At 46.9% G+C, this 21,069-nt stretch overlaps 11 protein-coding genes across 11 annotated transcripts; 4 read left to right on the plus strand and 7 right to left on the minus strand.

Annotated features, from left to right (window-relative positions):
• Positions 1-507: 507 nt before the first annotated feature.
• On the minus strand, positions 508-1,467 carry LOZ57_004869 (uncharacterized protein; the record flags this gene model as incomplete). Its single annotated transcript, XM_049253908.1, has 2 exons — positions 508-1,317; positions 1,378-1,467. 2 exons carry the CDS (start codon positions 1,465-1,467, stop codon positions 508-510), a joined length of 900 nt encoding a protein of 299 aa, XP_049107220.1.
• A 377-nt stretch (positions 1,468-1,844) lies between these two features.
• On the plus strand, positions 1,845-3,850 carry VPS62 (Vacuolar protein sorting-associated protein 62; the record flags this gene model as incomplete). Its single annotated transcript, XM_049253909.1, has 3 exons — positions 1,845-1,914; positions 2,209-3,308; positions 3,377-3,850. The coding sequence occupies 3 exons, from the start codon at positions 1,845-1,847 to the stop codon at positions 3,848-3,850; spliced, it is 1,644 nt and encodes a 547-aa protein (XP_049107221.1).
• A 682-nt stretch (positions 3,851-4,532) lies between these two features.
• On the minus strand, positions 4,533-6,784 carry LOZ57_004871 (uncharacterized protein; the record flags this gene model as incomplete). Its single annotated transcript, XM_049253910.1, has 3 exons — positions 4,533-4,819; positions 4,885-6,423; positions 6,478-6,784. 3 exons carry the CDS (start codon positions 6,782-6,784, stop codon positions 4,533-4,535), a joined length of 2,133 nt encoding a protein of 710 aa, XP_049107222.1.
• A 1,366-nt stretch (positions 6,785-8,150) lies between these two features.
• ATG22 (Autophagy protein 22) lies at positions 8,151-10,032 on the plus strand (the record flags this gene model as incomplete). The annotated part of the gene is made up of 2 exons (XM_049253911.1): positions 8,151-8,325; positions 8,399-10,032. 2 exons carry the CDS (start codon positions 8,151-8,153, stop codon positions 10,030-10,032), a joined length of 1,809 nt encoding a protein of 602 aa, XP_049107223.1.
• A 309-nt stretch (positions 10,033-10,341) lies between these two features.
• Positions 10,342-11,873, minus strand: ARP4 (NuA4 histone acetyltransferase subunit; the record flags this gene model as incomplete). The annotated part of the gene is made up of 3 exons (XM_049253912.1): positions 10,342-11,218; positions 11,280-11,772; positions 11,831-11,873. The coding sequence occupies 3 exons, from the start codon at positions 11,871-11,873 to the stop codon at positions 10,342-10,344; spliced, it is 1,413 nt and encodes a 470-aa protein (XP_049107224.1).
• Positions 11,874-12,149: 276 nt separating this feature from the next.
• LOZ57_004874 (uncharacterized protein) lies at positions 12,150-13,251 on the plus strand (the record flags this gene model as incomplete). Its single annotated transcript, XM_049253913.1, has 3 exons — positions 12,150-12,520; positions 12,578-12,960; positions 13,013-13,251. The coding sequence occupies 3 exons, from the start codon at positions 12,150-12,152 to the stop codon at positions 13,249-13,251; spliced, it is 993 nt and encodes a 330-aa protein (XP_049107225.1).
• Positions 13,252-13,899: 648 nt separating this feature from the next.
• Positions 13,900-14,325, minus strand: LOZ57_004875 (uncharacterized protein; the record flags this gene model as incomplete). Its single annotated transcript, XM_049253914.1, has 1 exon — positions 13,900-14,325. One exon carries the CDS (start codon positions 14,323-14,325, stop codon positions 13,900-13,902), a length of 426 nt encoding a protein of 141 aa, XP_049107226.1.
• An 830-nt stretch (positions 14,326-15,155) lies between these two features.
• Positions 15,156-15,979, plus strand: EFM6 (Protein-lysine N-methyltransferase efm6; the record flags this gene model as incomplete). The annotated part of the gene is made up of 2 exons (XM_049253915.1): positions 15,156-15,412; positions 15,484-15,979. The coding sequence occupies 2 exons, from the start codon at positions 15,156-15,158 to the stop codon at positions 15,977-15,979; spliced, it is 753 nt and encodes a 250-aa protein (XP_049107227.1).
• A 33-nt stretch (positions 15,980-16,012) lies between these two features.
• Positions 16,013-18,073, minus strand: MPP10 (U3 snoRNP protein; the record flags this gene model as incomplete). The annotated part of the gene is made up of 1 exon (XM_049253916.1): positions 16,013-18,073. One exon carries the CDS (start codon positions 18,071-18,073, stop codon positions 16,013-16,015), a length of 2,061 nt encoding a protein of 686 aa, XP_049107228.1.
• Positions 18,074-18,591: 518 nt separating this feature from the next.
• LOZ57_004878 (uncharacterized protein) lies at positions 18,592-19,217 on the minus strand (the record flags this gene model as incomplete). Its single annotated transcript, XM_049253917.1, has 2 exons — positions 18,592-19,089; positions 19,155-19,217. The coding sequence occupies 2 exons, from the start codon at positions 19,215-19,217 to the stop codon at positions 18,592-18,594; spliced, it is 561 nt and encodes a 186-aa protein (XP_049107229.1).
• Positions 19,218-19,946: 729 nt separating this feature from the next.
• On the minus strand, positions 19,947-20,540 carry LOZ57_004879 (uncharacterized protein; the record flags this gene model as incomplete). The annotated part of the gene is made up of 2 exons (XM_049253918.1): positions 19,947-20,268; positions 20,341-20,540. Coding segments are annotated over 2 exons (522 nt in total), but the record flags the coding sequence as incomplete, so codon positions are not given.
• Between the last annotated feature and the right edge of the window lie 529 nt (positions 20,541-21,069).

The raw sequence follows: 21,069 nt of genomic DNA on the forward strand, positions 1-21,069 counted from the left end.
GGATATTTGGCAAGCCATACAGGCATCCTCAAGTATTCCAAAATACACCTCGCTAAAAGGGGAATATCGACAACCACCTCCGCCACCCCCATCTCCAGTTGGGGCTTCTGGGTGGACGATGGGTGAAAATCTTATGCCCTCTGCTTCCTAGCCTAAAAAAGTACTGGATATGAATGGCCCCATTCCTGCTAAAATACTCCACGTTTCTTGTTCCGAATTTCATTATGAATATCGAAATTTAAAAACTCGAGTTTAACCTTTTTAATCCAGTCTTTTTAATCCAGTAATTCGGGTGTTTTTCGCGTGTTCGGATTGAGGCATTCCGGGGGATTTGGCGATAGTTGTTTATACCCATACCTGTTCGTCTTCAACCTGCGTTGGTATTTGAACCTGCAGTGATTCTAGTAATTTGTACTTCTAGGATATTGGCATTGCTGTTTGAAATATAATCCCACATTTGTGATATCAGGCAGCCTTCTCCTATTAGAGGCAGCTGATACCTAGCACTTATTTATTTGCATCGGCATTGGGAGGGGTTTGAGTATCCTGTTGTGCCACGGATGGGATCGGTAGCTCGTCATTACCAGTAATGACACCAAGCCTGGAGTTGTTACGCATCGCCGCATCAAATTGGGCGTAAATCTCCCCCAATCTCCTCATCGCGCTAGGGTCGCCATCTCGAGCTCGCTGACTAAATTCTTCGAGCTCCGCAAGCATTCCTTCTGTTCTTGCCCAGCCCTGAAGTTTCTCGTCTAGAGCCTGACTTCGCTTCTGGGCATGTGGAAAAGCTGTTCGGACAATGTCCACCTCGCCCTTAGCTCTCTTTGCTTGTATCAGGCACTCCAGGAATTGCGCTTGCCCAGTGGCTACAGCTCCAGGCTGCATTCTTCGAGCCTGGCTAAGACTGGCTCCTGAAATAAGGTGTGATTTTTGGCCTAGAACTTTGACTCGAGTTGTGGTAATCAGATCAAAATTCTGCGTTCGTCGCAAAATGGGAAGTTCAGCCTTTGCGTCTGGTAGCGAAAATAGCATGTCGGTACCAATCTGGTCGCCCCAGGAGCAGCTAAAAAATTGATTTTGATATGAGACAATAGGGTTTGACGAATGGAGTTCCATTATTTGGATCTGATTCTGCAACTGTACATCTAGATCCGGTTCCCCTCCTACAACCTCATCCTTATCAGGAGTCGGGGATCCGATGTGGGAGCTCCCAGCATCACCAGACGACACCAAAGATTCGACAGAAGCAGAAGATCTCTTCCTTGGGGGGCGCATTGGGCCATTGTAGGAGGACAAGTCAAGGGTAACAAAAACCGTCTAACGAGAAAAGGAACTGTCAGATTCTGGGATCCCGGTTGAGACGAGCCTGACACATACCTCAGTTTGAGAATCATCATACTCATACTCGTAGTCCGACTCATCTGACATCTCACCTAGTGGTGCATGATCTTTGGATGAAGACGGCATTGCTACCCCTCGGGCTTTTGTGTGGACGCCAGAGAAGGCGATCAGGTAGGTAGAGGTAACCCTAACAACCCTAGCTGTATCAGGTTAGCATGGAGCTTCCCCTGATGACGTCGCCTTGGAATGCCGCGGAGTATACGGAGTAACTAACTAATTAACTAGCCAATTAGCTCTCTGCGGGGCCGCTGCTATTCTTAGCGGAAAGTACGGAGTATCTCTACTACTCCGTATGGCGCCGCATCACAAAGTTGACATTTGCTCCTCTTCGTGATCTACGTGCAAGGGGAACAAATAGACACTGTTCCAAATATATTCAGCTTCTCTCTCAGAATTTGGGCTTACAAAGCCTAAAACAAGCTTTCACAGACGTTTGTCACCTCATGCTTCTTCTCCTGGAAGCGGACTTCCACTCGAGCAAGCCGGCCAAGGCTGACAACTCCAGTTGCTGCAGTCATTTCCTCACAAATTTAATGGAATATTCCTTCTGAATACGGCTGAGTAAGTTCCTCTATTCTCAGTATGCTTCTTCTCTGAACTCCCTGCTCCCCTCGCTGTCCCAGAAGGAGCAGCAAAAGCCTTGGTTGTGGCTTATATGTATTACCTAAAGTCTTTCAAGTGCTTGCTTCTTAGATTTCTTGCAGAAAAGACTTAAATCTGATAATTTCAGATTTTCCTTATACGAGTCAGAGCGATACTATCGTGCTGCAAGACTTCTAATGTAGAGCTGCTAACCAATCATCATAGTGGCTCCACTAGATAATGCAGTCTTCCAGTTACCACTAGCAGACCCCGTATCTGCAGCACACACTTCCATTTTTCTCTCTACTATTTCATCGTCACAGGTTTTGCCATCACCACATCCCATCCAGACCAATGGGGATACAAATGGAAGACACGGTTCAGATGATGATTTTGTGACAACCCTACCTGGTGTTGAATTAGACCTTTCGAAGTCTCCTGATGAAAAGATACTATTTGATGTTGAAGAAAGTCTTACTATAACAATTGCTCCTAATCAGGTAAAGCCGGTAGATCCTCCATCAGGAAAGCAGACCAAAACGTATATCTGGAACCTTTTCTCTTGGTTAAGGGGATTTTTGCCTTGGAATCTCGTTCCTAGAGACAATCAGCTTGATGAAATCATTTTTCTAAATGACTTCAAACACAACCTAGACAACTTCCTACAACAAACCGGAGACATAGAAAGCGATATTCATTTACAAAACCTTTCGAGTAACTCGCTTGCTCCCCACAATATTCCAGACTATGTGCTTCAACATGCTCCCTTGGTTCACCTTTTCTCTGACGAGAATTTCTGGCCTTGTGATATTGGAAAACATCTTCACTACGTTACACCATACTTGAACTACACTCCTCTCAAGGCTACATGGGAACATCCACTTCTGGACGACCTCGACAAATTAAATAATTGGCAGAGTGGCCGCCACGTTTTCCTGACGAGTAACGACAACGTAGAACGTCGACCAGAATGGCTAACGGGCCGGGAAAACATCCCGGCGCCCCCTAATAAGGAGCAAAGTTCAACAGAAGGACAAGGACCTAGTTATAAAGGCCACGCAAAAAAACAAGGTGGCAAAAGTAAAGCCCCCGCTGTGCTCATAGTAGTCGACAAAGGGGACGGTATCGTCGATGCCTTCTGGTTCTACTTCTATAGCTACAACCTTGGCAATATGGTATTTAACGTTCGCTTCGGGAACCACGTAGGTGACTGGGAGCATTCCCTTGTTCGGTTTTATAATGGGGTTCCTACGTTCGTCTTTCTTAGTGAACATTCTGGTGGAAAGGCATACACATATGATGCCATGGAGAAATCTGGAAAACGGGTCAGTTGTTTCCTTCCTAATATTCCCATTGTAGGTCCGGCCTCAAATTTCATGTTAACATTGAATAGCCCGTACTCTACTCCGCAACCGGAACCCACGCCATGTATGCCCTGCCGGGCATACATTCATACATTCTCCCTTGGGGCCTGCTTCATGACCAAACAGACACTGGACCCCTCTGGGACCCGGCACTCAACCTCTACGCCTATACCTACGCTGTCCATAACGACAGCCTCTACCCCTCTCAATTGACGCCTGACGCACCTGTTGAATGGTTCGATTTCCGCGGCCACTGGGGGGACAAAATCTATCCTTTAAGCGATCGCCGCCAGTACAGTTTTGCCGGGCAGTACCATTATGTGAGCGGGCCATTGGGCCCAAGGTTCAAGAATTTGGGGAGGAAGAAGGTATGCCAGGGGCCCGACGAGGAAGTTTGTGTTATCCGAAATGAGATTGGGGTCATGGAGCCACGAGATATGTTCAAGGGTTGGGACTGGGCAGAAACCGGACTAGGGGAGGATGATGATGTGGATCAGGCTTGATTTATGTTTAAGGGCATGTTATTATGATTTTGATGATTATTAGAAATCTTTTTTTTTTACTCTAAAGATCCTAGGTATTAAAAGGTCGTTGGAACTGCAACATAACTGACTGTTACCCGAGATCTTTAATTTCACAAGTGCCAAGTACTGAGTGTATGTATTTTCTAGGCTATGCTAGAGGAATCTTAGATCTACACACCATATTACACCAACGCGACTGTACCACGCAAATAAACAAAGACTTAAATACTGATAAGTCAAAACGCCGTACATGTATCAAGGAGAGGCGGCCTGGGACATAGTGCCAGCTTGGTGGCAAGTAGGGATCAAGGCACTGAGGGTATGGGTCCAAAACAAAGCGTGGCGACTGCTTTTCTAGCCAAATGAATTTGAATCAGACGGATCTTGAAAGATATTACAGTAGAAGAAAAAATAAATAGCTGTACCGAAGGCCCAAAAAAAGGCAATAGACGCATGAAGTAAAAATATTCTACCACGAGAGAGTATCGAAGCTGGGGTGTAAATGGTAGAATAGAAGACCAAAATATATCAGATGCGAAAATGCCAGAACATGCTATGGACGACGGTATGGTATCTTGATAACGGAAAGGAAATTCGTTTGAGTAGGAAGAGGGAAAATTCTGAGTCGGCGATTGTTGAGGAGAACCTGTTATGTTTGACTTTAGTAGGCTCTCCCAACGCGTGAGTAGTCGGTATAGCCGCCACTGCCACCGTGTCTGTCGGCATCACCTATCGGCCGGTCATGGGGTACCAGCCGATCGGTGCTGTTGGACGCTTGGTGTTGGACCCTTCCCAGAGGCACGTCCCGGAATGGCTCGTAACGGCCAACAACGTTCAACTTGCCGACTTCTGGGTCTTGCTGCCCAGGAGCGTCCGTGCGAGAATTCATCAACAGGGAGTTGCGCGCATCCAGAGGCGTAAGATTATCAAGATCACGATCGTATTTCTCTGAGTTTCTGGATCAGTATGTTGTACGAGCATCGGCTATCCGGTTAGCCTTTGGATAAACTTACCATTCTCTTTCCGGCGTCTGACGTGGGGATTTTTCCTGATCAAAAGGATTATTGCATTCACCACAATCAGGATGGCTAGGAGTCCAGTTAATGTTGACTGCACAGCAACTAAAGCAACTCCGGTGACAGTTTTCGTTGTCTGCCCAACACCTAGTTGGTCCACAAAGACGATGATGCATGCTATGGAAAGCACGCGTACGACTTGAATGGTTATGTTGATCCATTGACTGGACTTTGTTTCAAAAGGTCTGGCCCACAAGAGGAGAGTAAGCATAAGAGCCTCCACAATAAGCTGTGCCCCAGTTTGTATGAGGCCGTGTCCATTGCCACCTGCAATGATGCATCCCTTGACGAACATGTATACAATGCATGGCAAGAAAATCCACCAATATCCCTTTTTGTAGTTGTCATAGAAAAGGCTGTATTTCCGCCAGGTTTCCTTATTCTCATAAAGACTTGCCGCATCGCCTTCAGCCTTTTTATACTTTCGGGCAATGCTCCAAATGCGAAAAGAGAAGTAGGCAAGGACTATGGTAAATATTGCAAGGGTGACTGCAGCAAGGATTTTAGCAGCCCAGGAATCACCGCGGGTGAATTGAAAGACACAATACAATGTCCAAATGCCGTATAGAAGTAGAATTAAGTTTGTAATTGTTCGAGCAAGAAGGCCCCAGTAGTGTTTTCGAAAATTAGTAAGCTTCTTAGGGAAGTTGCCCCAGAGCGCCCAAAGCTCTAGGATAAGCTTAAACAGCAAAATACCAACAGCAATAGCAGCAACAACGATGGCAAAGATTAGTAGCACAGTCATAAACGTGTTTGGCGCTGGGATGGAAAGTCGCTCGACGTATGCCTTGAAGCCTGTAACAACATGATTTACTCCGTTTTGGTCTTTGTTTTCACTATTAGAGGGAGTGGGACTAGGGGAGGCTTGGGCGTTTCGAATTGCCAAGGGTAATATATTGAAAGCGGAGTCGAGACCGCGTTTCGCGGTTTGTTTCTTATCAATGTTGTCTGCAAATACCAACGTGGCATTTCGTAGATATCGAGCGTTGCTATTGGTCAGATTTCCTCCAGTGCGGTTTCTAAAGTCATCAATCGTAGTTTGCATTTCGTACCATGGCACAAGGCCAGTGCTAAAGGCAAAGTTATTGGTAAAGCTTCGATACACGGGCGGATAATTAACGCTCAGCATGCCGTTCATGGCCATTGACTGGAACCACCCGATAACATCACCGAAGCTGGGGCCGGATGTGGCGGCTCCAGGCGTCCCACCTGCAATGGCAGCGCTGAGGCCTGTCAACGCCAGTGCAGCGCCAGCTATGCCTACAGCCACATAGGACACTGCAGGCGTTTCGAGCGTCTTTCCATTACCAACCAGAGATTGAATACAAGCAAGGGGCTGGTTCCCATCTGTGGCTTTCAACTCCAACGTAGCTTGAGCTTGAAGATCTGGAATTGCAAACGCGATGGACGGGATTTTGTCAACGAAAGCGGAGGGGATTTGTTGTTGGCCTTTGGCAGCAAAAGACCTAGCGGGAACTGGAATAAAGGGATCAGTGCAATGACTACAGTATGAAATTAAGTGAGGATTACCTGGACACAGCTGTTCTACTTTAGTTTTTTCATCACAGGGATTAAAATCTTGCGTGAATCGCTGGCCATACGCAGTAACAACGAGCGACGCGATGACTTTCTGTTCTTTGGAGCTTGATCCGGCCACATCGAATGTCATCAATTTGGTTGAACGGTCGAAACTCAGGTTGAGTTTATCCACTTTGATATCGGCGTTGTCCAAACAGGTAACAAAGCCATTATTTTTTAAAATATCGCCCGCCCGCGCCTGGCTGCAAAAAACCGTGAAGACCAGAGAGACAGCTGCGAAATAGCGTCCCAGCGCCATTATGAAGATACAGGGCCACGCCCAAAGCAAATACCGCGAAAGGATGAGGCAGATGAGGAGGCGGGTTGCAGCGTTTTTGCTCCGGATCGGACTGTTCACATCCAAGTGTGGCGTCAAGGTATCAGCTGAACAGGACAGGCAAAGTCCAGGTCACGCAATATGTATTTGGACCAACCAGGAAACGCAGAGGCGGAGGAGGAAGAGGGGGTGTCGCAGATGTTTAGCAGGGTCAACCCGCACAGAAAAGAAGGATACGGAGTATAGCAGGGGCAAAAAAGGGAGAGGGAAACCAAACAAGGAAACGCCGGTACGGAGTATAGACAAAGGACAAAGAAGCAGTTCACAGGACAGGTCAAGGAAAGGCGAGCAACGCCATGAAGGACAGCAAGAAGGCAGAGAGGCCAGGAAACAAATCAACGAGCGAGGGGAACGAGAGTGGCTTTGGGTTGTTTGAGAGACGAAGCTGGCGGTCTCCAGCGCGAAGCTGCACGAAGCGAGCGCCGGGCGGGTATGGGCTAGGAAATACGGGCGCCTCGGAGACTGCCCGCAGCCAAACAGGCGGTACCGGCCGGTATTGTACGAAACACGTCGCTGCCGTTTCCGGTTGCGGGCTAGCGTGCCCCTGACAATGTCTCAGGAGGGACGTGTTGGGCGACGCTGATTGGCCGGGGGGCCAGGGGCGCCGCCACAGCGGTGAGGCTTGGACATCCCATTAGGCAAGTCGAGCAGTCGCAGGACAGACAAGTCCCGCCGCATGCTGACTGGCAGCGGGCAACGGGCAGCGGGCAGCGGAGCGCAGCAGCAGCAACAGCAGGAGGAGTACTCCGTAGGAGCAGCAGAGACCCGCCAGGCCCGTGCCCTCAGGAGAACCGAGTCGTTCATTTTAACTTGCTCCACTTTCCGCGAGACAGGTTCGATGCTTCGGGCAGAGCATTGTGATCGCCTAAAAATAATAAAGATCCACGGCTGTCCAACTGAAAAACCAGCTGACCGATGGGATGCTATTAATATACCAACCAAACCACTTCCATGCTCAAGAGACAAGGTTGTCAAGGCAGACGAACGGTTTCAGGGCTGGCGCAACGGGCAGAAACCAAACACCGGTCGCATGGAGCTTTATTTTTCCGTCCCGACCAACCGGTGCACGGGAAAACGCCAAGGAATCTAGATGCGGCGCTGTGGCTAGAGTGCATCAGGCCTAGTATCATGCTGTTTTATGGCCTACAAAAGAGCCACGTGATTATGACATAATCAGCATGATCACGATCTCTTTTGTTGCCGATCATTGGCCGCCGCTGAATCCTTCGTGTCCTCTCAACTGTTCGATCACGATGAGGTCGACGTGACCACTCACCATTGCGTCCTAATGACAACCTCTCTGCCACAGCGCCGGGGAGAGTCCGGTGAGAGTGATGCCCTCATACACCCCCCCGTCCGCGCCAAGTATTCGGCTGAGGATACTAGGCCCACCAGCAAAAAGGAGCTGGCCGGCTGGTATAGCTATGGCTGGGCCGCCGAGGTGTTCGCCGTATGCGCCATGGGTATGATCCGCTTCATCATTTCTCTACGGAGTAACTACTTCGTGGCCCCTTTACTGATATGCCTTGGGGCCAGGTTCGTTCCTCCCAATTACCCTGGAGCAGATGACCAGAGACCAGGGTGTGTTACTGTCAGACAAGAAAACTCCGTGCACCGCAAGCTGGCCGACTACTCCAGCACCCGGGCTGGGTACAGCATCGAATGTCACGTCAAACATTACTGCTTCTCCTCCAACTGGGGCTCCTCAGTGCGTAATCTACGTACTGGGCATGGAGATCAATACTGCTAGTTTTGCCATGTATACCTTTTCATTAAGTGTGTTGGTGCAGTCAATCATCATTATATCAATGTCTGCTGCAGCAGATCATGGTGTGTACCGGAAAACATTCCTTTTAACTTTTGCAGTGGTGGGTGCCCTGTCTATGATATTGTTCCTGTTTCTGCTTCCACGGCTTTACCTCCTGGCTGCAGTGCTGGCCATTGTTGCCAACACTGGGTTTGGTGCCTCGTTTGTGCTTTTAAATTCGTTTCTGCCTGTTCTTGTACGAAATGACCCATCTATCCAAGCTGCTCGCATTACCGCCGCTGAGGAAGAGCGCGCACATCGCTCCGCTAGAATTGAGGATGGTAACGCGATCCTTGAAGAAGTCGAACCTGTCAATTCGGCACTAGTATCAGCAGAATTACAGTTATCGACTAAGATATCTTCCAATGGCATCGGAATCGGATACATTGCGTCGGTCTTAGTTCAAGTTACGTGCATTTTGTTAGTCGTTGCCACCAATTCGACCACCTTCTCTCTCCGCCTTGTTCTTTTCGTTATTGGAGTTTGGTGGCTTGTCTTCTCGCTGCCAGCGGCGCTATGGCTCCGCCCTCGGCCTGGCCCTCCTCTCCCAGAGTCCGCATACGGCAAAGGAAGATGGGCTTGGGTCAGCTATATAGCATTCGCCTGGCTTTCTCTAGGTCGGACAATGCTACATGCTCGTCAACTGAAAGATGTTCTATTGTTCCTTGCGGCATGGTTTCTACTTTCAGACGGCATTGCCACGGTTAGTGGCACAGCAGTGCTCTTCGCCAAAACCCAGCTTGGAATGGAGATTGCCGCCCTTGGCCTTATCAACGTCACTGCAATGGCCTCAGGTGTCATTGGCGCCTTTTCATGGAGCTATGTATCTCATCACTTTAAGCTTCGGCCTTCCCGGACAATCGTTGCCTGTATCTGTCTCTTCGAAATTATACCACTCTACGGACTGCTTGGATTCCTCCCCGCCATTCAACGACTTGGAGTTTTTGGCCTCCAACAACCGTGGGAAATGTACGTTCTAGGTGCTGTATATGGAATTGTTATTGGCGGTCTTTCCTCCTACTGTCGAAGCTTCTTTGGGGAATTAATCCCCCCTGGCTTTGAAGCGTCCTTTTATGCTTTGTACGCGATTACCGATAAAGGTTCCAGCATGTTTGGCCCTGCAATCGTGGGTGCTATAACAGACCGGTACGGGGAGATTAGACCTGCTTTTGGATTTTTGGCGATCTTGATTTTGCTTCCGTTACCTTTGATGTTACTTGTTGATGTTGACCGAGGAAAACGCGACGCCAAAGAGCTTGCGGATGCGTTAGAGGGAGTGAACCATGCAACAACAAATGGGGGAGAGTATATTCCAGTGGCTACCCAGGAGTCTAACGGAACCCCGGAAGAGAACAGAGTATAATATAGAGGTAGTCTTTTTTCAGTTTTGTTTTGCGTTTTTATAGCGATATAGAGTACCTAAGTTAATCAATATTCGACTCCTGAGCATCAAAGATCCCAGAAGATCCCATATTTTACAATCCATACACTGCTTTTCTCATAACCTGTCGGGTATTTGAACCCAATCAACCTGCCATATCCATACCCTAAACGTAACCTTTTCAAAAAAGACAAATCGATCAATCCATCTAAAGGGCGCGAAGGGGGACAAAAGGCAGTTGTGCTCAATATTTGTAACATTTGCAAAATAACCCAGAGCAAGTCGTATAAATTATTTGCACCGCTTCTCGACAATATTGGGGCCATGCTCCTCATACTCCTTCTTTGAAATCCACATCTGGTGAAACGTGCCCAGACTTGCGACAATACTCCCACCAATCCACGATCCGAATTTCCTCTCCACCGTATTTCCAGGTGCAAATAAACGTACACGTGGACTGGGGAACATTCCCGTCAATTCAGAGTTTATGCGGTCGTTGAATCCGTACAGTAAACTGGACCCGCCAGTGATAACAACATTGCTGAGTAGATGCGGTCTAATATCAATATCAACCTGATTGAGCGCGCTGCGCACAAGTTCTGGTATTGTTTGAGCAGCAGTGGGCGCAGGAAATTCAGAATCAGGATCGGGGATCGCAGCTTTCGCGTCAAATATGGATTCCGCAACCCGATATCGATCTACACCAAATAATTGGTTATAACCATCAGGAAACTCGAAGGGGCGGCCTGGGCTGTTCTTCGCAATATCCTCGTTGGCGACACCTGTTTGGTTTACACTTGATAAGCCGCCTGGACCGGGCCAAACTTGAACGACAGATTCTTTGAATTCGGAGAGAGTTCGGTTTTCTAGCAAGAGACGAAAGGACGGATCGGGTGCTTGATCTTCTGGAATTGCGCGGTATGTAGCTTGAGCCGGTTGGCCAGCTTCCACAGCTGTCTTTGATGAGATGAGGTAGTGAGGTGTAATTGTGATAGGTTGTGGAGTGTATTGTTTGAAAAGAGCGCGAATCTGGGACGAGAGATAGTCTCCACCAAGAGGAGAGTGCTGGACGCCGCGTTTTAATATTAGGCCATCATGGACAGGGCTGATTGAGACTGTAGATGCTCCAATGTCAATGACCAAAGCTGACGCTTTTCCTGCCGCAAATCTGAATTATGTAAACAATTTTAGCATGCTCCAACGCGAATTGAAGGAATCGGAATACCCACGCTGCTAAGGTCCCGGTTCTAGAAAGGTAAAAGGCAGGCGCTCCCCAACTCTCCATTGCTATTTCAATGGTCTTCTCGCGGGCTTTGGTTGGATTCCAACCAGACTCGGTCATGAGCAGAGGGGTATCAGATAGTGATTTCTCTTCTGCCTCAACAATCTCCATCTCAGTTGGTAATTCCGCCGGGTCATTCAATCCGTTTAGCATTGGATTGCCCGGCTGTGTGCGAGTCAATCGCGATGAAAACGAGTATTCCCACAACTTCTCCGCCATATCCCAATCTTCTACAATTCCATCTTTTCCCATTGGGTTATTGATAGATAGCCCAGGTCGTGGAGACACATAAATACTATCGCCATATATGTACTTTTCCTGTCCTGTTGTGGGGTATTTCGCATAGTAGGTTGGTATTACGGATTTGGGGGCGTCTTCGCCGGCAAATCCAGCGCGTACTGAAGAATAACCGGGATCGAGGATAATCGCAGAAACCTCATCTGTATGTGCAATAATGTTTAGTTATTATCATATCGCACGAAATCGGAACGAACATACCTCCACCGTATTCTGCCGTCGCAGGTGGTGCTGAAGGGTTCATTTTGCCCGTCAATGGGACCAACCAGGTAGCTTAACGGAACACTAGGCGAATATAAAACGAGAAGCTCCTATTAAACAGACAAAATATAGAGGTAGTAAAATTTCTGGCTTGTTTCGTTTCCTGGCATACAAAATATGACGCTCAAATCGCGAGGTTGGAAAATGGGTTCCGTATTAGGAATAGCGCTCTGGCTTGTCTTGTCTCTTATCTAATCTAAAGCTCAACTCCAAATTTCCAAGCCGCAATCATCACTGGAGCTGCAAATAGCACATCGGAATGGAATTAGACGAACCGCTTTTCAACTCGTCGAAAAGGAGAAAATTCATTCGCAAGCGCCAGGGCACGTCACCTTCCCCCAACTCTCCACCCAACACGTCACAAGCTGAAAAGACTTTAATCGATGGCCCCATTTCTGCACAGGTCGGAGATGCGAGCGAGGCTCTTCCCGTCGAGGCACTTCGTGCTCGTAGAGCACTAAGGACCCGGAGGCCAGGGATTGAATTTTCTGCTGAAACCAGGCATACTCCGGAGACCAGGCCCATCGCATCCGCCGAAGAGGCGGGTGAGGCCTTAAGCGGTCGATTAGGTGGAATTTCAGACCGGTTTATTGGCCTTACGGGACAAAGAGTCGATGTGGACAAGCATATGTACGTATAACTCTGATGAACTCCATATTTGGCGTTAATGGAGACTGATGAGATAAGGATGGCCTATATAGAAAGTGAAATTTCAAAACGTCATCGCCAAAGCCCCGTGGCCGACTCTGTATCCAACCAGGCATCTTTTGAGGGCCATGCCCGACAGGAACGAGAGATGAGGCTACCTCAGCGCCAACCAGCTACTTTAGGCAAACTACATGAAATAGACCTTGGACCTGATTCGAAACTGCGAAACATTGAACGCACAGAAGCTGCTACAAGAAGCCTTGTAGGCGGTGAGTTAACTTCGCAAGTTGACGGTAGGGATACATTAGCAAAAAGAGGCCGCTTGGACAAGGATGGGAAACCCTGGCGTCACCGAAATCGACGGAATAGCGATGATATCCGACGGGACCAACTTGTGGAAGAAGTATTGCGGGAAAGCAAATGTAGGTCCTTTTCTTTATTTATTTATTCTAATATATACTGATTAGCCAATAGTGGATGTCTATGAAGAGCCGGAGCAGGAGCATCATGATGGTGATCAAGCTGCAGATGACCGCATTGCTGAACAATTCCGGCGTGACTTTCTGGACGCGATACAGTCACGTAGACGGGGCGTCCGTTCCAAAGCGACTAAGTCTACCAAAAGCGATGCCCCCCGCGGGCCTAAATTGGGCGGCAGCAGAAGTGCCCGAGCTGCGATGCGCGAAAAACAAGAGAAAGATGCGAAAAAATGACCGTTTGCTGTAGAATTGTCATTTCGGCCGTTTGGTGCCTTATCTTGATTTCTCACTTCTGAAACCAAGTTGGTCGATCAGCAAAGTTGGGCACCGAAGTCTAAATTATGGATTACATGTATTATTCTTGGAAGCATTTGCTCATTATCTAAATGCAAACAATAAGTTAAATTTGGTAACTGAGGTAGAAAGCATATGTATTAATACCAGCCGGAAACACACTTGGGTTGGGATAGCTCTGGCGTTCTTGCGCTCGATAGTTAAACTGTGTCCGGCCAACTTGGGTGACAAGTCACCCTAATACCAACAAGAGGCAATGTCACCGCTTTCCGGGGTAATTTAAAAGGATAAAGAAAACCAAGAAAGACTCGATCAAGTTCATTCACGTATCTTTCATAAGTACATATCGTATCATGCAAAATGCACCAGTAAACGCCGAGTCATTCTTATCGAGGTCCAGTATTGTAGAGCCGCCCAGAGGTTAATAACGGTTCTTCGCTTCAGAATTTCCTGCAGTCCATCCAAGGCAGGATTCCCTTGCATCTACACTGAAAGCCGGTAGTAGGCCCGGGGCTGGTGCAATATTCTGGAGAGCATGAACCCGAAGATGTTTCATCACTCCTCACTTGTCGTTGCAGATCCGATAGCTTATTGGTACCAAACGACAATGGTCCGCGCTTGGGAGACAAATTGATGGTAGTGAGGGCCGAACGTACGAGCCTGCTTGAAAAAGATGCGAGGAGTGGTGATATCCCTATCGGTGATTTTTTGCATTTGTTCAGAAGGGAAAATCGATTCACCCTCAGCTACGAGGGACTCCAAGTCTTTGAAATTTCCGGACTTGAACATATTCCCGAGTTTTTCGAGTAATTTATTTTGTTCCGGGGTCACGATCTCACGAAATTGATTTCGGAATTCGTTGAACCGCTGAAGCTGGAAAGGCATAATGTTCTTCAAGTAGTGATCTATAGGAAACTTGTGATCGGGCGTGTTTTCTGAGTTTGGCGTGGGGGCCGCAAGGGAGAGGGGAGCGAGCCAGAGGAGGCAGAATGCCGCGACGGTCTTGAATTGCATATTGAAGGTTATAGCAAAAGTTGCAGGAGCGATATTAACTCAGAAAAAAGAAGTATAGTCTTGTAATGGAAGTAGTTGACTCGATGAGCTGTCGAAAATCCGGGGGTACAAACCTCGTTTTATAGTACTCCCAGTCATCTCGGGACCCCAGGTTTGATCGCGTGAGTACCCCGGATGAGTGAAGATATTGAGGCATTTTTTCTCAAATGTTACCTCCGACTTGATACCAAAAGCCTCGTAAGCAGACTATGCCGAGGTGCCTCAAAGGAAACAAGTTGAGGCTTTTTGGAGAAAAATGGACCCTAGTTATGCTTAAAAGGGGAGACCTCTTAATTACGAGCATGTAGCAATTTTTTTGGGTGATCAAAGCACCGGGCTATGTCACCGTTCCGTCTAAGATATCTAAAATACCGCTTGCATGTCATCACGTTAGTGAGGACAACAATGATCCAGTCATTGGATAGGTCGGCCGGCAGCTGACGCTTACCGGGCCCAACTTCATAACCATCAATAGTATGGGGCAATGCGGGGTTTTCGAGGGGTGGATTGTATCATCAGAACAATCTCATAACAAAGACATGAGGTTGTGTTTGCACCAAGTGCAAACTTGGAAACGCCAAGGACAGTTAACTAACTAGCCAACAAATTCACGTGATGTTATCCATTCACCTCTGCACCTAGGAATCTTATCAGATACAATAAGATCGTAAAAAAAAAGAGCAGCAGGCTGTGACGGCCGGACCTGCCCTCGAGCAAAACCCTGCTTGTTCCTTAACATCTCATAACTCACCAACAACTGTACCTAGATTTTATCTCTACAATTGAGCGACATGGATCAGTGCCCCTCTAACATCGCAACGGGCCCTGCCGATGCCGAAGAGTTAGCGGTTAGTGAAGCACTTATCCCCGCAAGGGAAATCAAACTTGCAACCACACTTCAGTTTACGTTTGACGGTCTTTTGGATCCACCCCTGAAGCTTAAGGAAGATCCAAAGGAAGGGTGCGGTGGTCATATTTGGCCAGCTGGGATGATACTTGCAAAATATATGCTCCGGAAACATAGGGATGACTTGTTAGGGAAGCAGATGTGAGCTTTACTTTCATTAGACACCCCATCATCCGCTTAAAAAGGTTTGCTGACGTAGGTTACACTTTTAGTGTTGAGCTCGGTGCCGGTAGTGGTCTTGTTGGTCTGGCTGTGGCACGGGGTTGCAAAATCGACTCTCCCATCTACATCACTGATCAGATCCCAATGTTACCACTAATCGAAGGAAACATCGCTTTGAATGAACTATCTGGCTCTGTGACTGCTGCATTATTGGACTGGGGAAATTTGGATGCTCTCAACAATCTACCGCGGTATCCCCATATCATACTTGCGGCCGACTGCGTTTATTTCGAACCGGCATTCCCTCTGCTTGTATCCACACTTGACGGATTGATGAACAAAGACTCCGTATGTTACTTTTGTTTTAAAAAGCGTCGTAAGGCGGATTCACGGTTTATAAAAATGGCCAGGAAAATATTCGAGATCATAGAAGTGACAGATGGTATTGACCATGCTGCATGCAAGCACCAGAGTATATTTTTGTACATTTTAAAACGAAAGGTGCAGCTAGCAGGTGATAATAATATATCTTCTAATAGTACATGACTCAGCTTCCTTAGCTTAGGTATATCCAAAACTTCACAGCTTGAAGGTTTGCCGGCTCGTAGATGTATTTGATGTAGAGATTTTCTGCCCACGGACATCCGTCAAAGCACCATCCTTTCCAATAACTTTGACACCACCCTTTCCAAGGGTGGTTACCAGTTGCTGTTTCTTGGCTGCGGCGCTTTCTGGTTGTTTGACGGCGTCTGCAGTTCTCTTTCGCTTCTGCTGCTTTTCCCGTCTTCTTCTTCGGAGTTTTTCTTCTCGTGACATCTCATCTCTGGAGACTGCGGCCCCACCTTTTGTCACGAATTCATCGCGATTTCGAGCGTCAGGGACATATACTTCTTGCGGTGCAAGGGTTCCAGAGTTGGCCAAACCATCGCCAACAGAAGGCCGAGCATCTTCCATAACAATTGTATCGACGTCTGCCACCACCTGAATATTTGTTGAAGGCTGTTTGGGCCGAAAATGTAAATTCGAAAGGGTATCTAATTGGGAACAGACATCTTTCCAAAGCTGTTTAATCTCATTCTGTTCCTTTTGTATCTTAGCATCCTTTTTACTGATATAATTTTGATCGGTTGCTTTTAGATGGTCCACCTCGTAAAGTTCAGCTAGGCTTTGTTGGGGCTTTGTTTCATCCAGTGTAAACTTAGACCTTGCCTCAGCGTAATCAGCAAGTCCGGGGGGTGGCCTTCGAGTAATATCATCAAATTCTTTTGCCACAATTCTTCGTTTGATGAGAGCTTCGATTTCGTCGGTGATCTCGGCTGTGATGACAGGCACTGGCTTACCGACACGTTCGAAATCCAGATCTTCCTCAATGAGCGAATTGATGGGCCGATCGGCTCCCTTGGCTTCACCGGTCAAGGTCCATTCTTTGTTCGCAACATTGGCGGCTTCTAACCGACGAATCTCGTCGGTAATTTTGGCTCGAGATTTTTCATGTGTTGACTCTTTTGCACCAGCAGTTTTGGATGCCGATCCTTCATAATCTTCCGAATCCTCGTCATCGAATAGATCCCGATGAACATCAGCTATAGCTCTCTGAACATCAGCCTCAATATCTGACCCAAACGGTTGAAATCCATCTTTCCTTAGGCTTTCATCATTATTCTTTTGTAACCTCTTCGGATCAGGTGGGTCAAAAAACTCCTCATAAGTTGTATTTCGGGTTACGTCCTCAAGACCACCAATATCGGACTCCCCAGATATATCCTCGTTCTCCATTCTATCGGTATCAACGCCACCCATACTCTCTTCATCGTCATTATCGTCTTGATCATATCCCGCCGTGATGAAAGGATTGGCTTGCCAATCGATTTCTTCTTCGTCGCTGGGAATATCATCAAGTGTAGCACGCTTGGTATCTAGCTCTTCGAACAACCTTGACTGCTTATTGAAGTCATCTATTGAAAAAAAACCATCATTTAGGCCATGGCGATCCTTAATAAAAGGGGCAAGCCGCTTTGTTTGCGACGGACGATCTTGCTTTGACAGTCTGGGTTCGCTAGAATCGACAAGTGAAAGCCGGTGGGAATTATCATCCTGGCCTTCATCAGATAAGCCTAGTGTATCCTCCAAAATTTCGTCTTCATTAGACTTCTGAAGAACTTCCTCCTCAGACTCGGCTTCTTGACCAGATAGTGCATCCTCGGAGGACTCCGAAATCAAATTATTCTTTCCAGCAGCATTATTTACTCCATTTCGAAATTTTTGGGCCTGAATAAAAGTATTGTGTCGTGTAACGTCGGACGAGACTTTCAGCACTCGCTGCGCCTGTTCCCATATTTGTCGCACATCGAATCCATTTGTATGTACCTCATGAAGCTGTAGTTTGTTCGAACCTGAGACTAACTCGTTTTCGACCCGTTTTCGCTTATTCCTGCGTTGTCGCAACTGCTCACTCTGCTGGAGTTTAGTCGTGCTTGAGGCAAGGGCGTCAAGATAGTGTTTCAAAGCAACGCTCGATTGATTGTATAAAAGGGCAGATGGAGTGAGAAATTCCTCCGGATTTGACAAAAGCGTCTTGGTTATAGGCACAATGCTTGCAGCATCGAGGCCGGTCCGCTGTGCTGATGACGCGGACTCCATGGACGAAAGCGTTAATTTAGAATCTTCCTCGAAGCTTACTAGGCATGATAGGTTCCATTCGTGGTCTCGAGGTAAGCATACAGCGAGTCCTTAGCCTAAAGAGGAAAATATTATTAAAAAAGCCTTTCCAAATATGTCGACGACCTCCGGGTCCGCAGTGAATACTTTCAACTCGTCGTCACACTCAAGCACTCAGACAATTTTCTTTCAATTCTTTGGGCGGATTATCTAATTTCCGAAAACTTTCGCTTATATAACTACCCATGACCTTGCCAAGCCTCCTAGCCTGTTTATGAGATACTTGAAGTTGTGATAAGAGGCTATATATAAGGCATTGGGCCAAAATACAAGTGATTGTTCAAATGAGAATTTCATTTAAATTATGTTTTAACATTGAAATGTACATACAATAGAATCAAGGAAGGACAACTTGTGTAGTTGGTATTCATCTATACGAATGTTCGGCATGGGTACCTACATAATTGTTAGCCCAAAATATGCCAACGCAATCACAGTGCTTACTCAGAGGGATATGATTGTTCGTCGCTTTTCGGATATTTGGCATTGCGATTCAAGTTTGCTGGGAGTGGAGGGAGTCCATTGGGTCCCAACACCCGGGAAACGCCGCCCTGTTTACTAGCGAGGAACGCTGACAGGCCTCGCTCCTCACCCTCTTTCTTTAATTCAACCAGCTGCTGCGCACCAGCGTCTCCGGGAAGAAGAGCTTGCTCGTTTGGTTCAGCTTTGCTTCCGACGCTAAGAAGTCCAACAACATCCGCTTGCGTTAACACACTTGACTGCGCATAGTTTCTTCTGACATCTCGTTTCCAATATGGATTATCTGCGATGTCTCCAGCAGGAAGCGTGACAGGGTCGGTGTATGATTGCGGAGGGAGTGCGCCAGGAGTAGGGTTTCGGAATTGCGCATTGATGGGAACACCAGTCGACCGATTAGGGTCAACGGCGAGGAATCGACGGATTTTTTCCCATATTCCATAGGATTGAAGTGTATATTTCTATACAGAATTCGATTAGGGTAATCTAGTAAACGTAGAATTATGATTGAGGTGAAACGCATTACCTGCTCAACAGTGACAACATGCCCCGCGGACTTCGCCGCACTGAGCATTCTGGTTGCTCTCATGGCGCCTGAGGGTGTGGCAGTAATTTCTATATCAATAGTAAGTAAAAGTCGGGAAATACAGAACAAGTGGCTGCGTGCACATACTGAGACCTCTCAATCTGGCTATTCGGTATCATTTGCGTTGGATAACAAGGTTATACGTTGACTATGGACCTAAACCTAATACGTTAAGTTAGTTAGTAAGTTAATTCATAGTTAACTCACTATTTACCTAAGTTAGCTAACAGGTAGTTAACTAAATATATCACGTGATTAGGTGATTTGGCGACTAGAACGCCCAAAATGCATCAATCTCCAAACTTTGTACCAATGTGTCCCTTTCGCAACTTAGGCCTTTGTACATATGGATATTTATTCACACCCTGATTGGCCATTTGGATTCTGCCAGTCTCTACATCAAATTTGGCAATATAATACCGATACTGCCGTGCTATAGAACTTATACCAGTGTCTAATGAGTGTTCTTATGTGAGATTCGGTTTAAAATGGATATGAATAACTATTATCGGTTATTTACTGATTGTTTTATCTATGGCAGCTCATTGGTTCTAGTAGCCACAGGAGTTTAACAACTAACTTCTGACTTCTTTCCCGAATGAGTTTGCTTCTGTCATCAAATTTCAATGCTGATAATCTAATTACGGAGTACACATGGCTTTTTGGGTTCTTTTAAATCAGATATCACTGTGTTCACTTTATGCTATCAACCCAACAATGATCTGGAGTTATTCAGACTGCAATCCTGTTTGCTTTAATCCAGTCGAGGTACATGGAAACTCTTGTATAAACTCCAGGAAAGTTGGGATTTGCGCAACCTTCACCCCATGAGATGATGCCAATCACGACCCCATCCTGAAACAAAGAACCTCCGCTATCTCTCTGGCAGGTGTCTTTGCCTTGTCCGTTGGCTGCACAAAACATGTTTTCTGTAACTGTCCCTGGCTCTGCTGCCTTCTTGTAGGCTGCATTGCATGTAGCACGATCGACAATCTGAAGGTCAGCAAATAGCAAGTTGGGGGAATTCTCCAGGGAACCTTCTTTAGTGGCACCCCTATTAATACAATTGTCAGTGCTATCCCTTCTTAGAAGTCGGTGCGGCAATACAGAGCGAATGAACCCGTACCAGCCTCCTGTAAATGCTCTTGATCTCTCAGTAGGATCGAACCCTGGGGCAGGGAGCAAAGCATAGCCGATCTGACTAGTCGCCGTAATAGGCGTTTTTAATTGCAGTATAGTAATGTCATTCTCCACTGTTGCGTCGTCGAAACCAATATGTCGCTTAACAGTTTGGACCTCAGCAGCCTGCCCACCCTCGTCGTGTTTCTGTGAATATGTTAGTATAAATTTGGCCCTCTCAACCCCAGTGACTCGCTTACAAGCGATCCAGCTCGGACGGTGACCAGCGCCTGATCATTACTTGCAAAGCAATGAGCAGCTGTGAGAACATTGCGGCTATCGAGCAAGACCCCTCCGCATGTATGTCGCCCATCTCGACTAATGGAAACTAATGAAGGGAACTGCCCCAATGTTGCAGGGCTTCCATTAATTATCCGTTTCGCAAGCGGGGTGCTAACTGCCGCTGCCATCGAGAGGGCTGGCATGAACAAACAAAAGGTTTCAATTAGTGGTGCCATGTTTTTCAGCAAAAGAAAGGCAATCAGGAATAACACCGGGTCGATTTCAAAGTAAAGATGTCCCGGATGAATTTAGAAAAATGTTTCAAGGGAACAAGTTATGATGAAAAAGAAAAGGTTTGTATTCCTTGGGCAGGAGGCCTCTTTTATACCCCCAAATGAAGTTTGTATATAATATTTTTGCCAGGATCCATTCATGCTACCATATCATCTCAGGC

Source organism: Ophidiomyces ophidiicola (assembly GCF_022830035.1).
Source record: "Ophidiomyces ophidiicola strain CBS 122913 chromosome Unknown scaffold_21, whole genome shotgun sequence".
Lineage (NCBI taxonomy): Eukaryota > Fungi > Ascomycota > Eurotiomycetes > Onygenales > Onygenaceae > Ophidiomyces > Ophidiomyces ophidiicola.